This window comes from Drosophila grimshawi, unplaced genomic scaffold (genome assembly GCF_018153295.1).
Source record: "Drosophila grimshawi isolate 15287-2541.00 unplaced genomic scaffold, ASM1815329v1 contig_1377, whole genome shotgun sequence".
Lineage (NCBI taxonomy): Eukaryota > Metazoa > Arthropoda > Insecta > Diptera > Drosophilidae > Drosophila > Drosophila grimshawi.
This window is the reverse complement of record NW_025062900.1, coordinates 7,076,945-7,103,015: the sequence shown is the minus strand read 5'-3', so window position 1 is coordinate 7,103,015 and position 26,071 is coordinate 7,076,945. Positions and strand designations below refer to the sequence as shown.

The window sequence follows — 26,071 nt, the reverse complement described above, 5'->3', positions numbered from 1 at the left end:
GACTAATTTAAGAGTTATGTGTACACATTTTAAGAAACTTTATGGATATTGTTAAATTATTTCAATATTTTAGAATAAATTTAAGAGAAAGACCATAATTTTTAGACGGACAAAACCATTGTTTGAGAAATATACTTTCTGAATAATAATGAGAGTTGCCCTTTTTTCTAAGTGTGTGCCTAATGCCATATTATGTGCGCACACTTAATGTGCTGTGGTCGCTTTTGGTTTCTTTGTTTCTTTTTCACATTTTTTCATGAAGCTTTTAAAATTAACCGCCTCAGCCTGAAATTAAATCGTCCCTGCCCCGACCACTCTTATAGCATACTTAGCGGCCACCAGATTAGCTGAGGCTGCCGCGCAACATGTTGCCAGCGAATGGGGTGGGGTGTTACTCCCGTCGTGTTTTATTTGCGCTGCGGTTTGCTGCTGTTGAAAAGGGTTTGGTGTCTGGCTGCAATTAGAAATCCAACCATAGAACAAGTGTTTGCCGTTAATGTTAATAATTTTGGGTTTTCTCCCGCTGTTTTAATGCGGCATAAAAGTGCATAGACAAGTGATTCAAATGAAATTATGCACCCTTTGCTCATTTGAAATTGAAATTTATAGATGTCAGGCCCGAGCAGAAGCAATAAAGAAAAATATGCCCTAGAATTTAGAAAATTACCAAAGGCAGTTGGACTTGTTGTTTAGGATGGCCCTACTGAGGTTTACATTTTTAGATTGCTAGATAGATTTTACTATCATTTATCAAAACTGTCTGCGGACAATCAGCAATCTTTTTTTTTTTTTAATTTTGAAATCAATTTTCAAGCAAACAAGATGAAATGATTTTCTTTTAGTTAGTTCATTTTCGAAAATATTATATGTTTTTTAATTGTGTAATGAAAGTTTCATTTGTATGTATACTTTCCAAATAAATGCCTTTTTTAATATGTTGAATTCAAATAAAAAACAAATAAGATCATTTTTAGATTATTGAAAGATATATTTTGCAAATTAAGACTATATCTTAAAAAGAGCTCTGATTATTTCTGCATTTTAGGGCGACTTGAATTCGATCTCGATCTTCGTAATTCTAAGGCACAGATAATTACTGAGTGGCTGTTGTTTGTTATATCGAGTCTAGCACCGGTGCTCTTAATTTAAGCAAGTTGAAGTTTGCTGCTTGTTGCCTCGTGCTTGTCACCGTGTTGTCTTGTGCTTTTGCCAATTAATTTACAGTACAAGTGCCTCTCGGGCAGGTACGCAACCGGTTTTGAGAGCGCACATCTAATACCAAGTTCAAGGTCAAGATATCAAAGCAACCGCAGTGTGTGAGTGTGCCAGTGTGCATCACCAGTGGATACAGCATCACAAAGGTGTGACGATGGCAGCGTCGTCGTCTTGAAAGATTTGCACAAATCTTTAACGAGGGGAACGCCTATGAGGGACATGGGGCCGATGGAGGGGGAGTCGCTTTTGTAAGCTGCATTCAACGCTGTTAATTAATAGGTACATATATATATAAATATATATGAATATTTATACAGTGGGTAAGTCAAACAGCTTTTTTTTAACCATTAGAATGCAGTCGAAAGATTTTCCCACGAATTACGCCATTTGCCATTGACTTTGAGACGTCAAATCGAGAACTTGGCACGATTTCCACGTTGAAGCGCCCAAGAATGCAAAAGCCACTGTGAAAACTGCTTGTCTCTGATAATATTTAAGAATACGACAATTAATTAAGCAATCAGGCTATTCTATAACCCAGCACACTTATTTAATTCTTCGACTTTGAGTACAGGTAGCATGTATATTGTCTTCATATAACAATAAATATATATGATAGACTTGTATTTCAGCGAATTTAATACAATAAAATTGCAAAATAAATATTTCATATTAGTTTTCCTAAAACAAGCTTCAGCTTAGTAAGCCTAAATATTTTCTTAAGATTGTTTTTTTGCATTCAACCATAAACGAATTTTGATCTTGAATGTGAATGTTAATTAAGCTTGCAAATACAACAAATACTAAGTTGTACTCTGTAAACCAATTTATTTGTATTTCAATTCTTGGCCAAAGGTTATTTTCCAATCAATGACAACTCAAAACGTGCTGAGAAACATCTCTGTTAACTCAATTCCCACATGTACACAAAATCAATGCCGTAATGCTTTAAATTAATTGCGGCTCAATTCCATCCTATCAAAGCCTAAATTGTGCGTAAAAATGAAAAATTCCGGCATTGAAATTGAATTTGTATATTTGTGTTGCAGATTTAAATACATTGGGCTTTCATTTTACAGTTTATTAATCTGTGTGCTCTTTTAAATGGAAACTTTAGATTTGCCATGAAACTGGCACAACTGGCCAAAAAAAAAAAAAAAAAAACCAATAACAAAATGGCCAGTTAAGCAAATCGAGTGTGCCGTGAAGGGAGATGTAAAAATATTCGGTCTTGCCGGAAATCCTGAATATTTGTCCCTAGCTTCGCTGCACGCCACTTTCGGTCTGACAGTCATTTCCGTTTTAGGGGGTGTTTCGCTCTCTGGTTTTGCCGAATTTGCAGCCATTTGTGTGTGATGTGTGTGTGTGTTGACCTGTTGCACCGGCTGCGATTTATATCATCGTAAAAAGTTACCATTTGAATTTAGGAATTTAATTTTTATACCGTTTACGAAATGTAGGCAAAATGAAAGGGGCTGATATCATGGACATTTTTTTAGGGCAATGAAAATACTACGGCAAAACCGCACAGCATCTGTATATATATATATATATATATATATATATATATGTATATTTAGATACCACAAATGCCCGGCCGCATCCACATCGTCATCCATGCCATCGCACACGCGTCGCCCATTAGGCGAGCCTGTCATTTTCTCATCTAACGGAAGTTGTCTGTGTTAATGGAATTACATGAATTTCAACTCTGAACCACAGAGTAGGCATTGGCAAGCGACATTTCCGCCGTAGTCTGTCCCTGGCTCAGTGTTCCGCCCATAAACTGTGGTGGTGAAAGTTTTTCGTAGCTAAGCGGAAATGACAAGAGCAACATATACACACAATCACAAGCGATTCGTTGCGGGTCTTATCATATTAAAGTCCTAATTCCAATTCAGCTAAACTGTGCCTTTAACCCATCCTTGAGCCAAATGCAAAGTATTCAAACGCATAATCAAAATCCATGTTGGTTTTTCACACAGACAAAGCTAATGAAACAAACAAATTAATTTAATACTGCGACTTTGAAATGCTGTGACTCTAGCTCAAAAATTGCGGGAGAAGTAGTCTGGGACACATCATTTTCTCAAGATTTTCGAAAGGTATTATCAGTAGTATACCTTTCAAAATTGATAACTCTATGATATATGATATGAGTCGATCTTTGCGGATCCAATCTATGCTCTCAGTTAGATTACACTTTCTATAAAATTGCGCAAGATATGCAATTTTATTTCGCGATTATCGATTGAATAAAATTGTATTAAATGTTAACACTGTCTGTGGCGAGCTGAGGTAAGTATACGATCCAGTTTGAAGTATGTAGGCTTAGATTGGTACTCTGCTTAGATATATTCTTATGCCTTTCATATCAGAATATAAAAATGTATTATAATTTTTTTCCTATATTTATTTCATCGTATTGTTTTCAATTTCTTTGCCTTAAATGCAGCAGATTATTCACCGCACCGGCAACGCTTTGACTATCCACTTGTGCAACCAGGTGGCAACGTTCTGATCTTTTATGGCAACGCCTTTCCTTTAAGCAGGCGCAGCTTTCAAGAAATAACGTGTTTGTTTTTGACATAGGAACAAAAAAACAGTTGCATTCAATAATTAAATTAAATAATTTGTAACTTAAAAAAAATAAGAAACAAAACGAAATTTCAGAAAACAGTTGAATGTGACTGCAATTTGCATGCAAGAGAGACCAGATTTGTTAGAATATCACAAAGAAGAAACCAAAAGAAAGCTACCGTTTTCTGCGCGCGCGCTTCTGACTCCAACTCTTCTTTACATCATTTAATTTCGTTTCGTATTTTTCGTAGGTTTGATCATTTTTGAATACCAGACTAAGACGGGTAAGTAAAATTCGCATAAAATAAATTGATCTCATTTGCGAGCTTAGATCATGCTGCAAGATGAAGCACCGAAATGGCACACCGATGTGTTTCAGATACCCAAGGGCAGCATCTATATCACAACGGCCTTCACACGCAGCCTGGAGCCGGAGCAGATAATGTTAACGATCAATGAGCCAATTGGCAGGGGTACATTTGGCCTGGTTTACAAGGCGCATGTGAACAAATTGGATAGTGTTGTTGCCATCAAACAGGTGGCCAACAATTCGAATCATTCTGGAAACGAGTTAAAGATTATGAATAACATGTTGGATCATTGTAATATTGTGCGTCTAATGATGCACTGCTTCACTGGAGTGTGCGAACCGCGACAACGCTATATGCTCTTGATCATGGAGTATATGCCGATGTCGCTACTCAAGTATATCTCCCAGTACGATGAGCACCAAATTCCCTTCATCTATGTCCGTGTGCTCTCCTATCAAATGTTTCGCGGTTTAGCCCATCTGCACTCGCAGTGCATTTGCCATCGTGATGTTAAGCCCGACAATATGCTACTCGATCCGACGACAATGAATCTGAAGCTGAGCGACTTTGGCAGCGCCAAGTTGATGAAAAAAAATGAGTTGAGTAGCACGTACATTTGTTCCCGGCTCTATCGCGCACCGGAACTATTTGCCAAAATCGAGACATATGACACCAGTATGGATATCTGGAGTGCTGGCTGTGTCCTGGCCGAGCTGATCAAGGGCACACCGCTCTTCAGGAACGAGTATGACCAGCTGTTGCACATGATGACCATGCTGGGCACCGTTGGCTTGGTGAACTGCCCCGAATTGCTAGCCAAAGTTAGTTGGGCAGAGAATCTACCAATCATTGCACGACCCAGCTCGCAGACATTGATTGGGAAGACGATACCACATGATTTGGCGGCCCTACTTAATCAGTGCCTCGTGTTTAATCCAACGGCACGCATTGCACCCCTGAAGGCCTGTGCTCATCCCAGCTACGATGAACTGCGCCTCATGGATACCCTAAGGACACCGATGCCCAGTGGGGCACAACTGCCGCCATTGTTTAACTTCAGCAAGCATGAACTTCAGGTAGATCCGGATTTGTGGATGCATTTATTGCCGTTGCAGCTCTCCGAGCTTTAGCCACAAATTTATATATATAGCACAAGATGAAAACTAGATCTTAGATTAGAACTGTTAAGAGCCAGTGACTCCATAAGGTATGTGGTTGTGTTTTTGTTACGAATCTTTATTGTTTTCCAATATATGCCTTAAAAACTCACCAGTTTCGACTTGTTTTATAGCTGTATTCACTGTATTATTTCCATAACCGACTTATATGTATATTGATTTATTTGCACAAAGTACATTGTATTGTGGCCTCTCTTTAACTGTCACTTTTTTTTTAGGTATTTAGCTAACCACTTTGCCACGTACCGTCTTAGCCTTAACTGTTTGGCATTCGTTTTTTTTTTTTAGAACTCCGTTAATTTGTATGTCGCTTTTTACAGTACTACATATAATTTTGGTGTTGGTTAAAACAACGAATTTGACAGTCTTTCGAATAGTACACGCATGGGACTCTGAGGAACCGCTTTCAAATTCGAGACAAAGTAGTCTTTGCGTCAATACCAAATACAAAAAAATCGACCATCGGTTGGACCTTCTGAATAGAGTTCAGTTCAACGAGAGCTCTTGCCGTGTTCACCTCGCCCAAGCAAAAAAGCCAAGAAAATACAAATAAAATACTAAGTAAAATTCGGAATTGCGATAAGAAAAATAGATTTTAGGAAAAAAAAATCAAGAAAAGAAAAGAAGAAATTGTGAAATACTTTTGAAGCATGTCATTGCCATCGATGGTGGAGCGTTCGGGTGGACGTCTGGTGGTGCGCAGTCTGGTAAGTGGAGCCACCGTCTACCAGATGGTCGAGTCAAATGAAGTACCAGCTGCTGCTGCTGCTGCTGCTCCAGTTGCCACCACACATCCTCAAGTGGGCGCCGAGTTACTCGAGCGTCAACTGCCGCTCCTTCAGGATCCCATGATGCCGCCCAATCTGCCGCAGGTAATGCAAGAGATTGGTGCCGCAAAGGATGCACAGGTCGAGGAGGAGCTGCCACAGTGCAAGATTCGACGCAACTACAGTTGCCATGCTTGCGCCTTCTTCACACAGAATCCGCGCATTCATCTCTCCCATATGCGAGATGTGCACGGCGAGAAGATCATGATAAACGAATGCAAGCTCTGCCTGTATGCATCAAGGCACTTTCAGAAGCTGGTGCGGCACATGAAGATGGTGCACGGCTGCACAGATGATGATGGCAGCGGTCTGTTGAGCCGACGTCATTGCAATCGGGAGGCACGCATGCGGCGACTGGAGGAGAGCATCGAGGCACCGTGTGGACCAACACTGAAGCAGCTCAAATGCGAGCTGGAGCTGCAGGAGCAGCAGCTGCAGCACAATGTGGATGCCTACAATCGACAGCAGCAGTGGCAACAACTGCAGCTATTAGCCACAAGCAGTGCCAACATATTCTCCATGGCCTTTGTGTACCAACTGTCCATAATGCCACCCACTCCCATAACAAATCTCAAAGACGAGGAACCACCGCGCGAGACAACAACACAAAGCCAATCGGTGTCGGAGAACGTACCCCAGCCGGATGAGGCACTCGATCTCTCATCGGGCACTGAGATATCCATATATCACTGCAAGAAATGCCCCTACAATACACCGATCCGTTCGCGCTTCAAGAAGCATGTGAAATATCATTCGATGCCGCTGATTAAATGCAACTCTTGTGATTTTCACTCGCCATACAAATGGAATCTGGACAGACACACCAAGAACCATGGCGCCAATGGTTACTTCCAGTGCCGCTTCTGCAATTTCAGCACAAACATTAAACAATCGCTAACCATACACGAGCTCAATCACCATCTGACCTTCAAACCATCCACCTCACAGCAGCAGACACCCGCTGAATCAGCTCTTGAGGAGGCATCTCCGAGTCCTGCGTTGCCGCTTTCAGATCTGCCGCCCATTAGCTGTTCGCATTGCCAGCAATGCATGCCTAATGCCACGGAGCTGGCCAATCATTTGCAGCATTGTGAGCCGGCAGTAAATAATACCACACAGCTAGCCACGGACATGGAGCTGACTACCGTCGAGGATTACCGCAATGATCTCAGCTATTGCGGCGTCGAAACGGCGCCCGGCTATGGCGAGGTAGGTTTTACTCTGTTTTATTAAAAGAGAACAGTTTATTGGTTTTGAGCCATGTCTTGGCTATGCTCTCAAAATCATCCAAGTTGATTGCTCGTAGAAAAATCGAATTCGACTTTCTAAAGCAATCCGTATTGTTAAAAATGTTAAATTGTATAGAAATTGGATGACTTTTCTCATCATTCAGATGATTCGTTACTTATATATACATTTATTTTACAGGTCACCGAGCAGCTGCCGCCGGAAGATGCAGATGCAGTGAGGAAGGTATTTAAATGTCCTCATTGCTCTTTTTGGGCGGCGACCGCATCGCGTTTCCATGTCCACATTGTGGGTCATTTGAATCGCAGACCATTCGAGTGTTCACTGTGCTCGTATCGCTCCAATTGGCGATGGGACATCACCAAGCACATTCGCCTGAAGGCCATGCGCGACAAGCAGCACAATCATGCCCAGGTCCTGATGAACGATGAGACTGGGCGGCGTAACTATGCCAAATACAATCAATATCTGACTCTGATGAAGGTCAACGCGAATCAGACTGTCGATGGCAGGACGATGCGATGTGGTGAAATGCTCTGCATCAACTTGGAGGAAGCACCTGAAACGCAAGTTGGCCAAGACGCTCAGATGGAATCGTCGTCTGCTCTCGATTTGACCATACCCGGCAAGTCAACTCCGAGAAAGGTCGAGCAAACACATAAGAAAAAGAAAGCCAACAAACCACCTAATTCGGATGAATTGAAAAAACGCTCGCTGGAAGCTGGTGCTGTTATTAAAAAGAACAATCAGAACGACTTGCATGCCCTGTGATAACAGTTCTCCAATTAACAGTAGATTTTTCGCCTAAACGAACCAACTCCAAAAGACAGTCTGACTGCTTGGATTTCTGTGGAATCTGATCATTATCATTAATTATTGTATACTTCGCAAACTGACTGAAATTGAAATTTATCTCGGATTAGATTATAACATAATCATTAAGAACTATGTGTATTACATTTAATCATACTCTAATAAAAGAACGTTGCGCTTCTTAAGATTATAAAAATGTTTAAAGGGATTCGCTCTTATCAAACTTGCACGACTTAAAATCCACGGTGCCTGTGAAACTTTTGTTGAAAGCTAACAAAGCTAAGAAGGCAATTGTTTAACGTTTAGTAGTGAAAACATGCCATATTTGTTATTATTGTATTATTTAATAGTTACTAGACAATTATTTATTGAGCACTGCGTTCGTACCGCATCCGATAAATATTATTATTTTTGATAGAGTATTTTTGGTAATAGTTGTGAAATAAGATTAGGGAGTTAGGTTGATAAAATGTAAACAGAAGATTTAGTTGGGCTTAAGAAACATCAATGACATTCGTATAATTTTGGTTGTCTATGTTTAGCTAAGCTAAAACAAGGATTGGTGCGAGCCGATTTTCACTAGCCTAAAGAAATTAACCGATAAATTTTGATCACGCGCTGCTTACAGCAAAACATTCCTGTATGAAAAATAATACTATGCATAGTAAAACGACTAGCGGCACTAAAAAGCACAACTCGTCGACGCCAAGCGTCGGCAGCAGCATCCACAGATCGCAGGCGAGATAGCGCGCCTGTAACAGCCACGGATACGCCCGGGCCCATAACTAAGCTGTCTGGCATTGAACGCCCTCGAAATGTGGCGACTGTCCGGTGAAGTCATCATCATCAGCAGCATCCGGGCGAGCAGAACGATTCTGTGGCTTGTAGTCCGTCATTTGCACCTCCTCGGCCTCAGGCGGCACTGCGATGTGTTCACGCGGCGGCAACAATTCCTCCAGCATAGTCAGTTGTGCGGGCGTCGCAAAATTATTGGCCGGCATATTGACCTTAAACTGCACATACAGATCACCATGTTCGGTGGGCTTATTGAACACCGGCATGCCAGCGCCACGCATCATCTTGATGTGATTGTGTCGCAGCACCTCACCCGGCTGCGTTCGCATGCACACAGTCCGTCCATCCAGATGCGAGAAACAATGCGTATAGCCGCAGAGTGCTTCCGTAATGTTGATCTCCAAGTCGCGCATATACAGATTGGCATGGCGACGCTGAAATACTCTGTGCTCGGCCTGAACAATGATCACATAGAGATCACCGAACTCTCCGCTGCGCAACTGATGGCCATCGTTGGCAAAGGGCAACTTCAGCATATGCGGCACACCGGCTTCAATCTGCACGTCGCGTGTCATTTCCTGCTCTACGAAGCCGGTGCCTGTGCAGGGCTTGCAGCGCATGGAGTCCTTAATGGTGAATCCTCGGCCATCGCAAGCGGGACACACCTAAGTGGACAAGGCGAGATTAGGTTAGATTAAGATTTAAATGTAGTTATCTCTGATTTACCGCATCAAAGGCGCTCAAACCCATAAAAGTGAAGGCAGCGGCGCGTCCCACACCGCCGCATGCCTCGCAGGATTCCTGCGCCTCCTTGGGACCACCGTCACCGTTGCACGTGCCGCACAGCTTCTGACGCTTGTATTGCACCGATTTCTGCTGACCGCCCATATACATCTCCTCCAGCGACAGTTCGAGTCTGACCATAATTTTGCCATCGGATCCACCACGTGGATCGCTGGACGTGTTGCCGCCAAATGGAAACCACTGTGCAAAAAAGTCCGAGGTATCGGTAAATCCCTCAGCGCCCTCCTGCAGCCCCTTCACCCCATAGCGATCGTAGATGCGACGTTTCTCCGGATCGGAGAGCACTTCATACGCAAACGATATCTCCTTGAATTTTTCACCCGAATCTGGATTCTTGTCCGGATGAAACTCTTTGGCCAATTTACGATAGTTCTATAGAAAAGAATTATGTTTATTCTCTGAGAGAGGGGAAGGATAATTGAAAAGATTAAGACTCACCTTTTTGATTTCCTCGGAAGTGGCTTCTTTGGTAACACCGAGTACCGCATACAAATTCAGGTTGTCCATTGCGTTTGCGCGCTAGCCCCTATAATGAACGAAAATGCACGAATCATAGCATCATAGTTGTTGTCGTTTCGATAATTGATATGATTTTGTGACACAATAATTTGTTAATCGCATTGCTATGTTTCGTTCCTTTTGTTTTTATTTCATTTTGTTTTGGGTTCTTCCTATTCCGAATCTAGACAAAAACAGCTGTGCAAACAGCTGCGCGGATTGCGGTAGGTATGCACAAAAAAATATATATAAATAGACTTACCAACTTACCAGCAATTTTTTAGCAAAGCTATCGTCACTGTTTTATTTTGATGTTTATAAATTTGCACTTTAAATAGTCATGTTTATTAAAATTAATCAGTGTCAATAGGCCATAACACTGGGAATTCAGAGAACGAGAAGCAAACTAAAAACTGCATTGTATGTGCTTAAAAGGGTGACTGTGGCCACAGCCAAAAAAAAAACAAGTGTTGTTAAACGCAGAATAGTGTTTAGCCCTAAACGACTAAATATGGTCAGCCTAATAAGCGAAAAATTATACATCCATAATATCTTAGCTAATTCGGGTTTTCAATATATCGCAGTAAGTATATCGCAGTCTGCAATCATTTGAAAATCCTGCAACCGCTAAGTTGTAGGTGTTTTTTTCTTGCTAAAAGTGCTACTTTTTCTAGTGTGACCGTATTTTGGCTGATGCAAAACGATATGAGTCATCGATTCACGTCTCCGAAGATAACACATTGGGCGTGGTGAAATTTAATTATTAATTCCAACGTTTGCTTTGGGCACACTGGACTGCTTGCACGTCACATCATCGGAAAATTTTCCAGAGATTACGTACAAATTTTACGAAAATTTTTAATTGAAAATTATTTTTTAAAATTTCAAAATTTTTATTTAACTGCATATATGCGGAAAAACAGTGACTTTATTAAAAAAGTGGTCTAATTAACGCCTGGTCAGACTTTTTACGCAAGCAAAATGCATGCAAAGTAGAGACGTAAAAATTTTGTGTGTGTACCAACGAAAGAGCGGAGAAAACGGAACGCGTGAAAGCAAAAAGAAGAAATCGTATAACCACCGAGTGTGTGTGTGTGCGTGTATTGCTCTGTGAGAGAGAGTACGTGCGTGTGTGTAAGAAGCAGACAAAGCAAAACAGGCGAAAACTGTGTTGCGCCTGGAAAAATGATGGAAAACTACGAGGATATGAATATTCGGCTCGGCCACATCAATGCCAAAGAGCTTGCCGATATCCATGAAATTCAAATACAACACAGTCGAAGCAATGAAATCATTACATTTGACAGCTCACAAGCCAATTTTGATTTTGGCGCTGAAATTTTGACAACACAAACAGCAACATTAGCAACAACAGCAACAGTAGAAGTAGCAACAACAGCAACAACATCAGCGGCAGCAGCAACAGCAACAAGCGAAACTCAACCAAAAGAAAATGGTGAAATCAAAACAATAACATTGCCTCAAATGGGAGAGCAACAAATTGGCGCCAATCAAATTACCAAAAATCAAACAGTTCAATCGGAGCAAAATGCACAGCAAATGATTAATCTGGAAATCTCCGATGATGATGATGATGGGGACGATGACGAGAATGATGATTACAAATCGAGGTATAATCAGATTAACTGATTGAACTTATAGAAAACTAATCAAAAATAACAAATTGGAAATATCTAGAAAAACACACAATTTGTGTATTTTTTAAACACAATCGAAACTATATTTATTTTAAATGATAACATTGTAAATACTCCACATAAACTTTCTGTTATTTTAATTTAAAAGAAAATGAATAATTGATTTATTTAATTGTTGTTTTTTCCTAATTTGCATGCATTTTCAGTTTTAGTTGTAACTTTGAATACAATCAACTAATTTGTAAATATTTATTTGTTTACCAAATTTTGTTTATTTGTCTTATGATGAACACAAAAATGCTATTTATTTTGGCTAGTTGCATTGGCCGATATTTACCTCAGAAATTGAAAATAAAAATTAAAATCCAAATATTTAAACTTTGCGCAAAAGAAAAGTTTATCATTTTTAGTTTGAGAGTAATTTTGGAATGAGCATGACAACTTTAAAATTTATGCTGTGCATTGTTTTATTATTTATTTATTTTTAGCTGGGCCAACAGCGATGATGATGACGATGATTCGTCGAGTTCGGATTGCTCGTCGACGGTGGGTCGGAATGATTGGAAGTTGCGTTGGTTGCAACGTGAGTTTTACACGGGTCGCGTGCCCCGACAGGTGATTGCCAGCATAATGCCGCACTTTGCCACCGGACTAAATACGGAAACGGACGACTCGGTGTTGTGGGAATATTTGGCGCATCTGCTTAACGAGCCGAAGCGTCGCACAAAGCTGAGCAACGTTAACACCTTTGACGATGTCATCGAGCTGGTGCACAAATCGGAGAATATAATTGTACTAACCGGCGCTGGTGTGTCTGTCTCATGTGGCATACCCGATTTTCGATCAACGAACGGCATCTATGCACGGCTGGCGCATGATTTTCCGGATCTACCCGATCCGCAGGCCATGTTCGACATCAACTATTTCAAGCGTGATCCGCGACCCTTTTACAAATTCGCACGAGAAATTTATCCGGGCGAATTTAAGCCGTCGCCATGCCATCGCTTCATCAAGATGCTGGAGACGAAGGGCAAACTGTTGCGTAACTACACTCAGAACATTGACACACTGGAGCGTGTCGCAGGCATACAGCGGGTAATTGAATGCCATGGCTCCTTTTCGACGGCCTCGTGCACCAAGTGCAAGTTTAAGTGCAATGCGGATGCTTTGCGCGCCGACATCTTTGCCCAGCGCATACCCGTTTGCCCCCAATGCCAGCCGAATGTGGAGCACAGTGTGGATGCCTCTGTTGCCGTCACAGAAGAGCAACTCAAGCAGCTCGTCGAGAACGGCATCATGAAGCCCGACATTGTCTTCTTTGGCGAAGGTAAGCGTTCGACTAGATTAATGCAATTCCAGTTAATAAATAATATATTATTCAAATGTAAATTGCTTTAAGAAGCCGTTAATTTTGCTCATCAGCTAATCAATTTTGAATTTTATTTAAATCAACTATTTGACCATAATTCATAATACTTGACTTGTTGTTTGTTGCCTTGCTTGCAGGCTTGCCGGATGAGTATCACACCGTAATGGCCACGGACAAGGACAAGTGTGATTTGTTGATTGTGATTGGGTCCTCGCTGAAGGTGCGTCCCGTCGCCCACATTCCCAGCAGCATACCCGGATCGGTGCCGCAGATTCTGATCAATCGCGAGCAGCTGCATCATCTCAAATTTGATGTTGAACTCTTGGGCGATTCGGATGTGATTATCAATCAGATCTGTCAGCGTTTATCGGGTAGTGGCTCTGACTCTGGTTATAATGACAATGATTGGAAGCAGCTGTGCTGTGACAATGCTGTGCTACACGAAACCAAGGATCTGTTGCCGCCCACTGAGCATCACTATCACCATCATCATCATCACCATCATCGGCATCGCAGCTCCGACAGCGAACAGCAATCCCAACTGGACACAGACACACAATCGTTGAAATCAAATGGCTCGGCTGATTATATGCTCGGCTCGTCGGCCGGCACTTGCTCTGACAGTGGCTTTGAATCGTCCACATTCACTGCGGTGCATCCCGGCAAGCGCAACCAGCAGGAGCAGGAACCCCAAGCAACCACCAGCAGTAACAGCAGCAGCACCAACAGCAGCAATAATGACGCCGATCGTGCCGCCATTGAGCGCATCAAGAGCGACATTCTTATTGAGTTAAATGAGACGGAATTGAGCTGCGATCGACTCGCTGCTGCTCCAACGGCAACTGGCCCGTCGTCCAGTTATCGTCATCTCTCCATTGACTCCTCCAAGGACAGCGGCATTGAACAATGCGAACAGTTCTCCAATACCAACAATGACAACACCAATCGCGGCTATGCCAGCAATCTGGATCCCAATATTACTTCAAATGTTGTCGTCGAGACAAAGACAGCGGCACCAAGTTTAACACCAACGCCGCCGCAGGCCAAGCGACAGACGACAGCCGATCGCTTGCAGCCGGGCACCTTCTATTGTCACAACAACAGTTGCTCGTATGTCTTTCCCGGCGCACAAGTCTTCTGGAGCAATGACTTCAGTGATGATGACGATGACGACGATGATGATGAGGAACTGGGCAGCGGGCAAGATCTCTTTGGCAATGTGGTGGCCAGCGATGAGGAGGCTTGCGATTTGAATGCCGTGCCACTTTCGCCGCTGCTGCCGCCCGCCTTGGAGGCGCACATTGTTACGGAAATCACCAGCGGTGGCCCCGCTGGATTGGACATGACACCACTAGCAACAACCACTGGAAGCGACAGCAGTCCCAGCAAAAAACGACGCAGTACAGCTGATGTTGAACAGCAGGCAATGCCAGCGATTGAATCTGAAACACCACCCATTAAAAAGAGACGACCCAGCGTTGTTGCAACAACAGCAACAACACAAACAACATCAACAACAGCCACAACTGCAGCTCCAGCTGCATTGGCAACTGTGTAAACTGTGTTTAACTAATTGCCCGGCTAGTTAAGATATAATATTTATTTCCAATATGTCTTTTAAGTCAATTCAATTGGACTCGAGAGCCAGATAAAAACGAAAAGAAACAAAAAACTAAAAACTATGCATGTCTAGAGAAGCTCAACACAAACTTTAATTGAGGCTTTTTTCTTGTTCATCTTCTTCGTCTTCAACGCGCACTATTAGAAAAAGCCGAAGTTGTGTAGTTTTCTTTTAGTAGTAAGATCACTTTTAATCTAAGTCGCCCCTTCTCCTTTTGATATTTTTATTGCAAATTTAGTTTATATTTATTCTCTTCTACATAATTGTAAAATGTTAGTATTTTGTAACTTGTCAAGTTGTTAAGTTGAGGCCTTTTAGTAAATCCACTGAAAAAAGAACTAGAGTGCAAAAGTGCATAATGTTGCCTCAACACACATTCGATTTAAGCTAAAACATTGAAAAGGGATTAAAACGAAATAATACCAATTTTTTGTAGAATCTAAGACCTGGACATAACCTCCTGTATATAGGCATCTTTGTAAATGTACTCTTTTTCTATTGTTTCCTTATCTTAACATTTGGTTATGGCAGCTTTATAAATAAATATCCAAGCCTAAATAATATTTACACTTCACACACACAACAGCACACACACCCGCCCATTCACACACACTCATACACAGATTAACTTGCTCCCAAATATGTTATTCGAATGCGAGCTAAAATGTTTAATCAAAAATTTAGCATAATTATCAAATACATATATATCAAATATATATATGTATGCCACCAAACTCTATGTGTAAATTAGATTTTAAGCACTAGCTGTAATATTCCAATATAAAATGTATTAATATCCAAAAACAAAAAAAAATTATAATAATAATAAACCAATTTATTGAAAGTTGTTGAGCAGCTACAAAGGCATATTCGATATTTGGGCTAGAATAATTTGATTTGGCTATCTATTATCATCATGGTCATCATGGTGTTGAAGGAGCCACAGTGGCTGAAGGACTACAAATTGATTGACATATTCCTGACAAATTCACATTTAGCGTCTCAATCAATACACCCAAATTTCCAATGTATTTCTTCTTAACAACATCGACGCAGTTCTTCCACATGCAACCACCTGTGTCTTTTGAACCGTTGGAAAAAAGCGCCATGCGCAGCAAGAGAGCGGGAGCGGGAGAGAGAAGTGGAAAACCACAAAGACAATTCGATGACTCAAACGAAGTTGCCCTCGTGTCTTGTCGTCAGTCTCTCTGCTATTGCTTCCAACAGGTAGACGAGTTATCTGTAAGGAAATTCCTAAATGTATCCGTTAACTTTCAATGTGCTAAATACTTGAATAAGTTAATGCTAAATGTTGTTTTAAAACTTGCGATTTTTAATTCGGTTTTTATTAGTTATGTGTTTTTTTTTTTAGACATTAGCTGATATCTTAAGGATATTTAGATATATGATAATCTAATTTAAAGTTTGCATTCCTTCCTCTCGAGAAGTACTCATTTATAGTACATATTATTAATTCAGTTTCACGCTGCATTTAAAAAAAATATATATGAGCGACAAGTTGCGCTGCTGCAATTTGATTTGGGCCTGTTTTGCTTACGGACTAGGAGCGACAGCTGTGCTCTTTACTGGATGCGTTTGCTCACAAGATTGCTGCCTGTTTCTCTGGGTTCTGTTTTTTTTTTGTAAAGTGGTGAATCATTGCTTGTGGCAACAACAATACTGTAACAGAACACATGTCATATATATAAACACAATCCTATCCGGTATATATGTAGACAATATATAGTTATATACCCATGTATAAATGTAAGTGTGTATATGTGCTTGTGTCTATGTACATATGTATATTATGTTGTATGTTGTTTGCTTGCTTCGATCTGTCGCTACTTAGTATTATAAAAAATATGCATGGATGACAAAAATGAATTACCAAAATCCACTTTTGCTATATAGAAACTCTGACTGATAACATGAGTGTAAAGACTAAAGATTACCACGGCGATACGCATGTATCTCTATATTAAATAATATAGAATATATATATATACAATTATATAGCGCGCAGTGAGACTAAATTTAGTTACACAATCTGTAAATGGATATTATGGATCCACTATAGGCATTAAATCGATTTCAAGTGCTAACAAAATACTTCATGTATGTATGTGTAAATGTGTGTGCATATATATATATGATATATAATATATATATTATAAACTAAATCATAATATGCACGTGTAGATGCGTGCAGTTTATCGGTGATAACATTCGTTTCAATAAAATGAAGTACAACTACGCTTGGCTTCCTTAAACTCTGTTTGGGTTTAGATTCCGGCTGGAGTCCGCACTATAAAAGCTGCGACTTGGTCTTGTGCGATCTGGACTTGCTGGGATTGATTTTGCACTTGAGCTGCGTAATGAGGTCGGAGATTTTGAGCGCAGGTCCCACTTTCATGCCCAGCATCTCGATAATATCCTCCTTGGTCAGCTGCATCAGACGCTTGCCATCGATTTTGTTCCGGCTAAAAGTGTCACAGTGTGCGGTGCAGTCGTTAACACGCAAAAACTGGGACACATCATAAACATTCCAGCTATCCGGCATCAACTCCAAATGCGCATCACCCGTATCCACATCGCCCAAACGTGGAATGTACTTGCTGTTGCTGACGGCAGAGTTCTGTGTTCGGAGAGAAATATAAACGTTCAATTAAAATTAAGTTTTTGCTTATATTTTAAATTAATTTCGATTAAATGGCCGTATAGAGGCGTGGCTGGGTGAGCATGAGTGGTAAAGCAAAGCTGTTAAGAAGTGATTCATTAAAAATGGAATGGATGAAATTATAAATTTAAATAATTCAATATCAAATTCAAATTGTATGTATTGTTTTACCTGTTTTGCACGCATTATAAATAAATTTAATTTGTAATTCAATTTATAAAAATGTAAAATCTTTGATTTGAATCCCAACAAATGAATCATTTCTGTCACAGCTCTGCTGTGGATGTAATTCTATGCAAGTACCAAAATAACAGTGCGTAAATAAGTAAGTTATATACAAGTTGCAATTAGCGTTTGGCTGATTTTGCTGATTGATGATTGTTAATACATATGCATTATTATTATAAAGGCAAACAGGTTGGGCGAGCGAGCGAGCGGGCGGGCGGTTGGTTGTTTGGTTGATTGATTGTTTCTAAAAATCTATACGCACTATTATCCCAATGTACTCACCGCAATGTAGCTAGTGGCTTTGCGACCTATAATTGGTGGCGCAGGAGATTTAGTAGTAGAAGATTTCTTTACCATTGTTTTGCTGCCATTCGAGCCGGCTGCTGGTGTTACCGTGCTGGCTACCCCAACTACTGTTCCGCCAGTCGCCGCAAACTGATCCGAATTCGTTGTGGACTGCTCGGAAATGTGACTGGTGCTGCAATCACCATCGACATCATCATCGGCCACACCATCTTCATCCTCGTCCTCCTCGGCCTGATTATTCTCATAGAAGGCAGCATTGTGATGCTCCGGCTTCAGTTCCAGCTTAATGCTCAGCTTCGGCAAGTGTGGTGTCGTCTTCAAGGCAATCGTTCGAGGTTTTACTGCTGCATCATGGAGCATTTCATGAGCAATTTGTATATTTAATTCATTAAAACAAATCTCACCTGTCTGCATATTATTGTCGTGTGGCAATTGTTTGTTGCTGGTGCCGTTTCCATTCCCATTGGCACCACCCTTTTTAGTCTTGCGTTTTCGCTGCACCTTGGGCTTGGGTGCTGGCTTCGTCACCTGCTGGTGGGATATGCGCGGCGGACCCTCCAGCTTGTGGCCGACGAGCACACACCAGCCGGCTGGATATATATCCGCCGATTCGCAGTCCAGCCATTGATCATACTCGTCCGTCCAGCCATCGAAGTGCACTTTGAGCAGGCGGCCAACCACACGCGCCACTGTCGCCACACAAACGAGTCGCGGGTCCATGAGATCAGCGCATTCCAGACTCATGCCCGGCTCGAAGCCGTGATCGGGCAGCAGGCGATGGAATAAATGCTGACCGGCTGCAACAGCGCCAGTATCTCGTAGGTAGCCCTCCCAGGTAAAGGTTCGCGCATCGTAACCATTGGGCGGCGTCACAGCAATGCCATTCGAGTCACAAAAGCCAGCGGGAAAAATGCACGGTGACTTTTCATGATAACAGAACCTGAAACAAAGCGCAACAATTTATTTTCATTTCATTCGTTTGCGATGCCCTTCTTTCAACTAAGCGTTGCTGGCTCACCAATCTGACCCTGAGGCGTCCGGCTGATACGAATCGATGCGTATCATCATGTAGCCAAACTTGAGCACAGCCATCACTGATGCGGGGCAAATGGAGGACAGATTCAGAGGATCGACGGCCTCGATTTTCATGCCCTCCATAAAGCCATTGGTTTTACCATCCAGAAAGTATTCATCGAACGTGAAGTTCATCTTGAACAGTTCAATAGTTGCATCGTCCTCGTGCACATCAATCATGGCTTCGCGGCCAGCTAAAAAAATTCCAATCCAAAGTTTTAATTTGATACAAGATGATCGATCGATAGTTGAGTTATTTTATGTTATGAACAAAACTTTACATATTCTTAACTACTTTCAATCGTTTAATGAAATGAAAATTGCATTTAATTTACCCAACATGCGCTCCAGGTAATCTTGTGGCGCGGCCAGATTGTGGCCGACAGTGGTTGCCCAACCAACGGGATGGATGATGGGCGAATCTTCGTGACACCAGAAGCCATCGTCCGAGTCAAAGTAGCGCAGAAAGAGGCGTTTGCCCACAATCTTGGTGACAGTGGCGAGGCGCACTTGCGAAATGCGATCCTTGTCCACGCACTCGAGATTCAAACCCAAGCGAAAACGTGACTGGAGACTATCGTTGACCTTGTTATAGAAATTGGATGGCAATGTTCGGGCACCGGACAAACGTCCGACGAGAAAATCCTTCCAATCCTTGTACTTGTGCTCAATGCTGCGGGGCGGTATCAATGGCTTGCCGCGCGTCGCACACCATCCAACCGAATGAACTTCCGCGTTGCACAGATTCACCCAGAAATCGTGGGTGTTCGTATCGAAGCCCTCGTAGCTCATTAGCGCCTTATAGCCCTTGATCTCCAGTATGGTGGCCACCCAGAACGATGTGGGCGTTTGGCCCGGCTGAATGATCTCGATATTGTCGCAATCGGTGTTCTCCACCTCCACCTTCATGCCGACGCCCAGATTGTCCCACACCTCATAGCCGGGCGCGTGCGGGAAGCAGGTCACAGGCGCCGCATAAAAGTTACCCTTGCCCAGTCGAGGCAGCCAATCATACGAGTGCGTCGGATCGTACATGCGCCTCCGTATGCTAATGATTTTCTCCATCTGGGGACACGGTGCCGGAAGACGTTCGTATTTGGGTATTTGTGGCAGATCATCCTGCGGAAAGACATCGCGAAATAGTCGCCACGCTTTCGGCGTCGGTGCCGCATTCACAAATGTGGTGTTGCTGCCGCTAGAATTATTTTCGCTGCCGCTAGCCTCAGCTGGTGGCGCCGCAGCGTCTCCAACGGCTCCGCCATTTAGCGCCGCAATTGTCTCGTCCGTTGCCATCTGCACATTGTTGGCGGCCGCATCGCCGCCCAGCGACATCGGCTCTCCAAAACCATTTAGCTGTGTGATCTTCGATTGATCCGTAATGCGAAAACGATAATTTGAGTTTTTGATATGTGCCGCTTGCAGCGTTAGCTCAATGTCCGACTGTTGCTGCTGCTGCTGTTGATCCTGTATATCCTGTTCGGAGGCGAGCACTGTTTCCAATGCGCTCGTCTCTGTCATTTCAAGTGGTTGCGCCGCTGGCGAGCTGCTCGCATCCATTTTGCTATTGAGCACCATCGAGTAGAGTTCGCCCCGTGCACAGGCCATGCTGCAGAAACGACGCGATTTCGTGTAGAATGTGTGCTTCACACCGATGGCACCACAACGCTCACAGACAGCTGCAGGAGCAGATAATAGTTACAAGAATCAATTAGTCAAAATGCCAGCAATTTAAAATGATATAGGTATATAGCTTAGCAACTCCCGAAGTTACTTTAAACTTATTTGATTCTGCTTAAGTTGCCTTGAGACAATTCCTCAAAAGATATACTTATACTATATATATATAAAGTATGAAGGATGCTGCTTTAAATGCCAGCATAGTTTTATGTATCCAATGTGGGTCTATTTAAAATAATTAGTTTACTATATAACATGTTTTTATAATATTTTTTACTTAAAATTTACATATTACTTGAATTAGTTAAATAATTAAATCGGGTAATTAATTGCCAGACAAACTGACAGACAAAATCCCCGAAAAATACCGTTAAGTTAATTAAAAGTAACAATAAGTTTAGCTCGAAAAATGATAATAATAAAGTAAAGTAAAGTAAAGTGAAGGAAGGTGAAAAAAACATACCCATGCCATCTTTCTGTATCGGTATTACCGAAGGATCAATGTTGCCCTTGTAGGCAATCGGTGTTTTAAGCACAAGTCCTGGTCTATTAACTGGCTCAATTTTGCGAGTTTTGCGCTGTGCACGAATCGATGATGTGCTGGACCCGGAACCGGAACCATGGCCGGAAATGGCGCTGCTGTTTCCAGCTTTACAGCCGCCCGGAGCGATGCTGTAGGTACGCATAACCTTTGCGTTAGCTGCAACTGCTGCTGCTGCGGCGGCTGCTGATGCCGCATTATCCTCGCCAGAAATGAGAATATTGGTGAAGCCATTACCAGCGCCAGACAGAGTCATGCCGGCGGTTAGGGTTGAGGCAGCTGTAGCATTGATCATGGCATGCGTAGTGCCCAACAGCTTGTGATGCAACAGACCATCGCCCAGTGGCACGAGCAGATCATTATTATTTACGGTTGGCATGTTGGTCATGCACGAGGACGAGGACTGTGATATGTCCTTGTCCGATGAGGTCATAAAATCAGTGCCATCATACGAATTATTCTCCTCGTTCATCATAACGAAATCATCAATGTTAATGATCTCCTGCTTTGGCTCTAGATCCGACATACCGCCACTGGCGCCGCCATCATCATAGCTACCATCATCCAATTGGCCATAGACCTGTTGATCATCATCGACGCCCGTCGACGAATCGACGCCACCAGCATTATCGTTATCCATCACCTCGGCATAGTTTTGAAAGACAGCCGCCGCAGCGGTTTGCTGCAACAGCTGCTGCTGCAGTCCGCCCATGTGCGCAAAGCCGTACAAATTATTTGTATTCGTTGCAATTAGCGTTCCGGGCTGAACGCCCAATGCCGCTGCGGCTGCAGCAGCCTGTCCCGTAAAATCTCCCCCCACAATGCTCATCATTGGACTCATATCCTTTTTTTTGTTGTTGTTGTGGTGTTATTGATGTTGATGTGTGACAATTTTGGATGGTGTGCAGTTTTGTGTTGATTGTTTTTTGTTTGTTTTTTTTTTTTAATTGGCAGTTGGATACAGTTGACAGTTGAATGGATACGGATACAACGTAGTAACCAATACATAAATCATAGAAAAGAAAGTAGAAGAAATAAGTAAACAAATTCCAATTTTTAACTAAAGCAGAAACACATGATATACACGTATATATATACTGCATATATATATATATATGTATATATATATATATATCTACAGGCATGTATGTATGGTATTTTTATGGTTTCTATTTAAGAAACCAGCTGCTAAATATTTTATCTTAAAGTTGCAGCAGCTCAGCTTTAACTCAGATTCTAACCATTGGGGTGCATTATATAAAAACTATTCAAGTGTCGATTCATGTTGTAGGCCAGAATCAGTCCGGATACAGATATATAAATACAAGGAGATCGCTTAACAGACACTTTAACAAAGCCGGCTGACAGCAACTAGTTATTTACACGTTCAATTGGAATTATCTTAATTGAAAATTCTTTTGGCTTTTAAAAATAATTGCACCCTTACATTAATGAGGTATTTACATTCATAAATAGCTAATACAAATCGCTAATTCCTAAGTAAATATTTAGCCTACAGAGTTTGAGGGGTTTGTTTAGTGTCTAGAAAGGAACTGTGAACAGACATATTTACTTATGTAAAGAACGGAGTTAAGGACTTACCAATGTGGGTTGATGTGTGATGTCCTCCATGACAGAGAGGCCAACCGTTGGGTGAGTGAGCAATTGGGCCGCATCCTCGAATGATATGCGCTCCGAGTTGTATTGGCTGCTCATCCACATCATGTGCAATTCAGCTGGATTCATTGTTGTTATTGTTGTTGTCGCTTCAGTAAGTTACTCGATTATTGTTTTTATTTTATCTTTTTGCTGTCGCATTTGTAAACCGAATTCTCAGCTGCAATTGAAACATACACAAATACTAATACACATACACAAACACAAGCACACACACATGCATTAAAGAGACTCCTGCACTTGCTGACCATATGCTGGACCCAAGCAACAACATCAACAGCGGCGCCTGTTTCTAATTCTGCTTCAGTTCCGCTTCTGTTTGTTTCCCCTTTTTTTTTTGTCTTTTTCTCTCTTTTGTAGAGCAGCTGCTAGTGAAGTGCTCATCAACTTCCGTTGCGTAGCATTTGCATTCACTTATTTTAAGACTCACTTATTTGCAATGCTATATCAAATTGTTGCTTGCAAGAGCCGAATTAATTTGTGCAGATTTTGGTCATTTTATATGATTTACACTCGCTCGAAAAGTCAATGAAGCGCACCGTGCGACCAGACGATGAACGAACGAACACAAAAGAAAACACACAAATTGGTCCTCGCGCATCGGAAAACTTACATATTAGCACAATTAATACGCCGTGGGATACGTGTGATTTGTTTCGGCTCAGATTTAGTGCAGGGTTTTCACTGCATTTGTTAATTTATAAACATTTTGCCAGATTTTGGCATTCTTTTACGCGCAAATTTAATGCTAGTTTTGCGATGATTGGTGATGCGTAAACGCCACTTAGCCGATACTTAACGATGTGTTATTGTCTGGCTATGAATCGCGTGGGTCAGCCAGTGTTGTAAAAAGCTGTTCATACTAAATCGATATATAAATTATAAATATATTTTTTATTTATATCTCACGTTGATGATAATGTTCTTAATTATTTCATTCTGTACAATTTTTAGGCATACAACAATACAAAATGATATAACAACGATAAAGAGCGATATCGATAATATACTTCAAAGCGGCATTGTCCAACACTGAAATTGTGTAAGGGAAAACAATGACAACGAAAATAAATAAATAACCAACCCCAACAATAACAAACTATCTATATATAAAGTGCAGAAAATGCCCGAAAGTGCATTGCCAGAGCAAATACGCTCCACATTAGGTGGCAGCACATTTGGCCAGCGCAGAGAGGACATATTTCGACGACTACAGCAAAGTGCGCAACAAACGAGCCAACTTTATAGTGGAAAACGCGAACTGGCAACTGAAAATGACGATGTGGTGCAGGAACTATGCGATGCACTTGAGGAAACACTAAACTATGGACTCCGACAAACACTAAATGTTACGTTTACCGCTGCAAGCATATTGCAAAATATGCACGAGATAGTAACAGGTGGAACAGGTGGCGGAGGCGGAGGCAGCAACAGCAATGAAGTCACCTTTTGGGATTTCTGTGAAACACAGCTGACGCCACATGAACGTCAGCGGTACGATGAGCTCAGGCAAATCTGGACAAAGCATGGACGTGGACGTGCCTTCATACGCGCCACGCTAAACGAGAAGCGCCTGCAGAGTCACATGCTGACCTGGTTGAGTGATGAGGCGCAATTGCAACGTTTCTACACGCCGTGGTCGCTGCTGCTAAACGAGGAGGCGGTGAAGAAACTGCCCGACATTCTGGACAGCCTCAAGGATGTTCTCTTTGCTTTAAACGTAGAGAATCCTCATCTGAATGCAGCCAAACGACTGTCAGCGCCTGGACCGGGCTTGATAAAAGAGGAGCCCATAATTTATGCACCGCAACCGGTGCCTGTGGTAGCTAGGAAGCGTGGACGCGTCACGTCAGCTGTGGAGCGACCCATTGTATGTGCTGCCTCCACAGAGGATCTGCTGGGTGCGCTTAACCCGCGCGAAATGCTGGAGGTGCAGCAACTTACTTCTAGGGAGGCAGTGGAGCAGGAGTTGAGGCACATTCCCGAGTTGCCTCAATGTTCGATGCCCTGTGATCCCATAGAACCGGAGCTGGAGTTCCTTAAGACACCCCTACCAGATGTGTACACCACTTGCCAAGCAGAGGAACACGAACAGTTTAATGCAGAGGCAGCTGCAAATGTGACGGATCACGAACTGTTCGAGGATCGCAGTGATACCTCATCGCAGTGGAGCAAATCCTCCTCCTCGGCGAATGGCCTCAACGGTACCCAGCAGACGGCGCAGCTGGTGGAGCAGGTGACTCAATTGACCGAACGCTGTGCGCTGCTGGAGACACGTGTCGCCGAACTTAATCTACAGAATCGCCAGCTCATACGCAGGCTGACCAAGCAATTCAATGAGACTGGCATCGATCCCAGCTCATCGTTTTGCTCCAACTTTCTGATAACCATTCCACATGTGAAGCTTGTCAACTCGCATCGCTCCAGTTCACATTACGAGTATGAGATGCACTTGACCATGCGACAGCGGCTGGAGCATTGGACAGTCTTTCGTCGCTATAGCGAATTTAATAAGCTCCACAAATCCTTGCTACGCACGCATCCCAACATTATCAGCTCAATTGAGTTTCCGCCCAAGAAGCATTTTGGCAACATGAATCTCGTTTTTGTTGAGGAACGTCGCCAGCAGTTGCAGATATATATTTTGAATATTGTTGAGGCGTTGCCCAAGGTGGAGGCGTGCAAATCGAAAGCCGAATTGCAAAAGGTTTTCCCCTTTTTTCGTGAGCGATAGCGGAATTCTCAGTTATGAAAGGTATGAAAACTGGACCAAACTTAATATTCTTCAAGTATTTTTTCCTCACTCGTTAAGTACATGTTATGTTTATGGAATTGCTTATGTACATGTGTAAATCGAAAGATAAGTTTATAAAACAAGAAAACTCACAATTTTCTCTTATATATTAAACAAAATAAATCGCAATAAAATGTATTTCAAATTGAAATTACTTATCGTTATCGATACTCAGAG

The 26,071-nt window shown here is 42.2% G+C and overlaps 6 protein-coding genes across 12 annotated transcripts; 4 read left to right on the top strand and 2 right to left on the bottom strand.

Moving 5' to 3' along the window:
• The first annotated feature begins 4,129 nt into the window (after positions 1–4,129).
• Positions 4,130–5,236, top strand: LOC6562790 (glycogen synthase kinase-3 alpha). The gene has a single exon (XM_001988819.1). It carries the CDS (start codon positions 4,130–4,132, stop codon positions 5,234–5,236), a length of 1,107 nt encoding a protein of 368 aa, XP_001988855.1.
• A 385-nt stretch (positions 5,237–5,621) lies between these two features.
• Positions 5,622–8,203, top strand: LOC6562791. The gene is made up of 2 exons (XM_001988820.3): positions 5,622–7,320; positions 7,540–8,203. Exons 1-2 carry the CDS (start codon positions 5,935–5,937, stop codon positions 8,128–8,130), a joined length of 1,977 nt encoding a protein of 658 aa, XP_001988856.1. The 5' UTR covers positions 5,622–5,934; the 3' UTR covers positions 8,131–8,203.
• Positions 8,204–8,252: 49 nt separating this feature from the next.
• Positions 8,253–10,733, bottom strand: LOC6561479 (dnaJ homolog subfamily A member 2). 2 transcript variants are annotated; one of them, XM_001988821.3, is made up of 4 exons: positions 10,540–10,733; positions 10,210–10,297; positions 9,694–10,143; positions 8,253–9,632 (listed from the first exon to the last, which is right to left on the bottom strand). In XM_001988821.3, exons 2-4 carry the CDS (start codon positions 10,276–10,278, stop codon positions 8,958–8,960), a joined length of 1,194 nt encoding a protein of 397 aa, XP_001988857.1. In that variant the 5' UTR covers positions 10,279–10,297; positions 10,540–10,733; the 3' UTR covers positions 8,253–8,957. The 2 variants fall into 2 exon arrangements, with proteins under 2 accessions (XP_001988857.1, XP_032592089.1); XM_032736198.2 differs by having other exon boundaries at positions 10,532–10,727.
• A 250-nt stretch (positions 10,734–10,983) lies between these two features.
• LOC6561480 (NAD-dependent histone deacetylase sirtuin-1) lies at positions 10,984–15,768 on the top strand. The gene is made up of 3 exons (XM_032736196.2): positions 10,984–11,900; positions 12,416–13,254; positions 13,434–15,768. Exons 1-3 carry the CDS (start codon positions 11,455–11,457, stop codon positions 14,852–14,854), a joined length of 2,706 nt encoding a protein of 901 aa, XP_032592087.2. The 5' UTR covers positions 10,984–11,454; the 3' UTR covers positions 14,855–15,768.
• Positions 15,769–16,246: 478 nt separating this feature from the next.
• LOC6561481 (polycomb protein Sfmbt) lies at positions 16,247–23,842 on the bottom strand. Of its 6 annotated transcripts, XM_032736191.1 has the most exons (8): positions 23,714–23,841; positions 23,026–23,260; positions 21,346–22,267; positions 19,541–20,881; positions 19,150–19,399; positions 18,536–19,071; positions 18,108–18,475; positions 16,247–17,555 (listed from the first exon to the last, which is right to left on the bottom strand). In XM_032736191.1, exons 2-8 carry the CDS (start codon positions 23,167–23,169, stop codon positions 17,226–17,228), a joined length of 3,891 nt encoding a protein of 1,296 aa, XP_032592082.1. In that variant the 5' UTR covers positions 23,170–23,260; positions 23,714–23,841; the 3' UTR covers positions 16,247–17,225. The 6 variants fall into 6 exon arrangements, with proteins under 6 accessions (XP_032592082.1, XP_032592083.1, XP_032592081.1 ...); XM_032736192.1 differs by having other exon boundaries at positions 18,108–18,472; positions 23,026–23,842; XM_032736190.1 differs by having other exon boundaries at positions 23,026–23,841.
• Positions 23,000–26,033, top strand: LOC6561482 (sorting nexin-29). The gene is made up of 2 exons (XM_032736197.2): positions 23,000–23,076; positions 24,055–26,033. Exon 2 carries the CDS (start codon positions 24,224–24,226, stop codon positions 25,832–25,834), a length of 1,611 nt encoding a protein of 536 aa, XP_032592088.1. The 5' UTR covers positions 23,000–23,076; positions 24,055–24,223; the 3' UTR covers positions 25,835–26,033.
• The last annotated feature ends 38 nt before the right edge of the window (positions 26,034–26,071 follow it).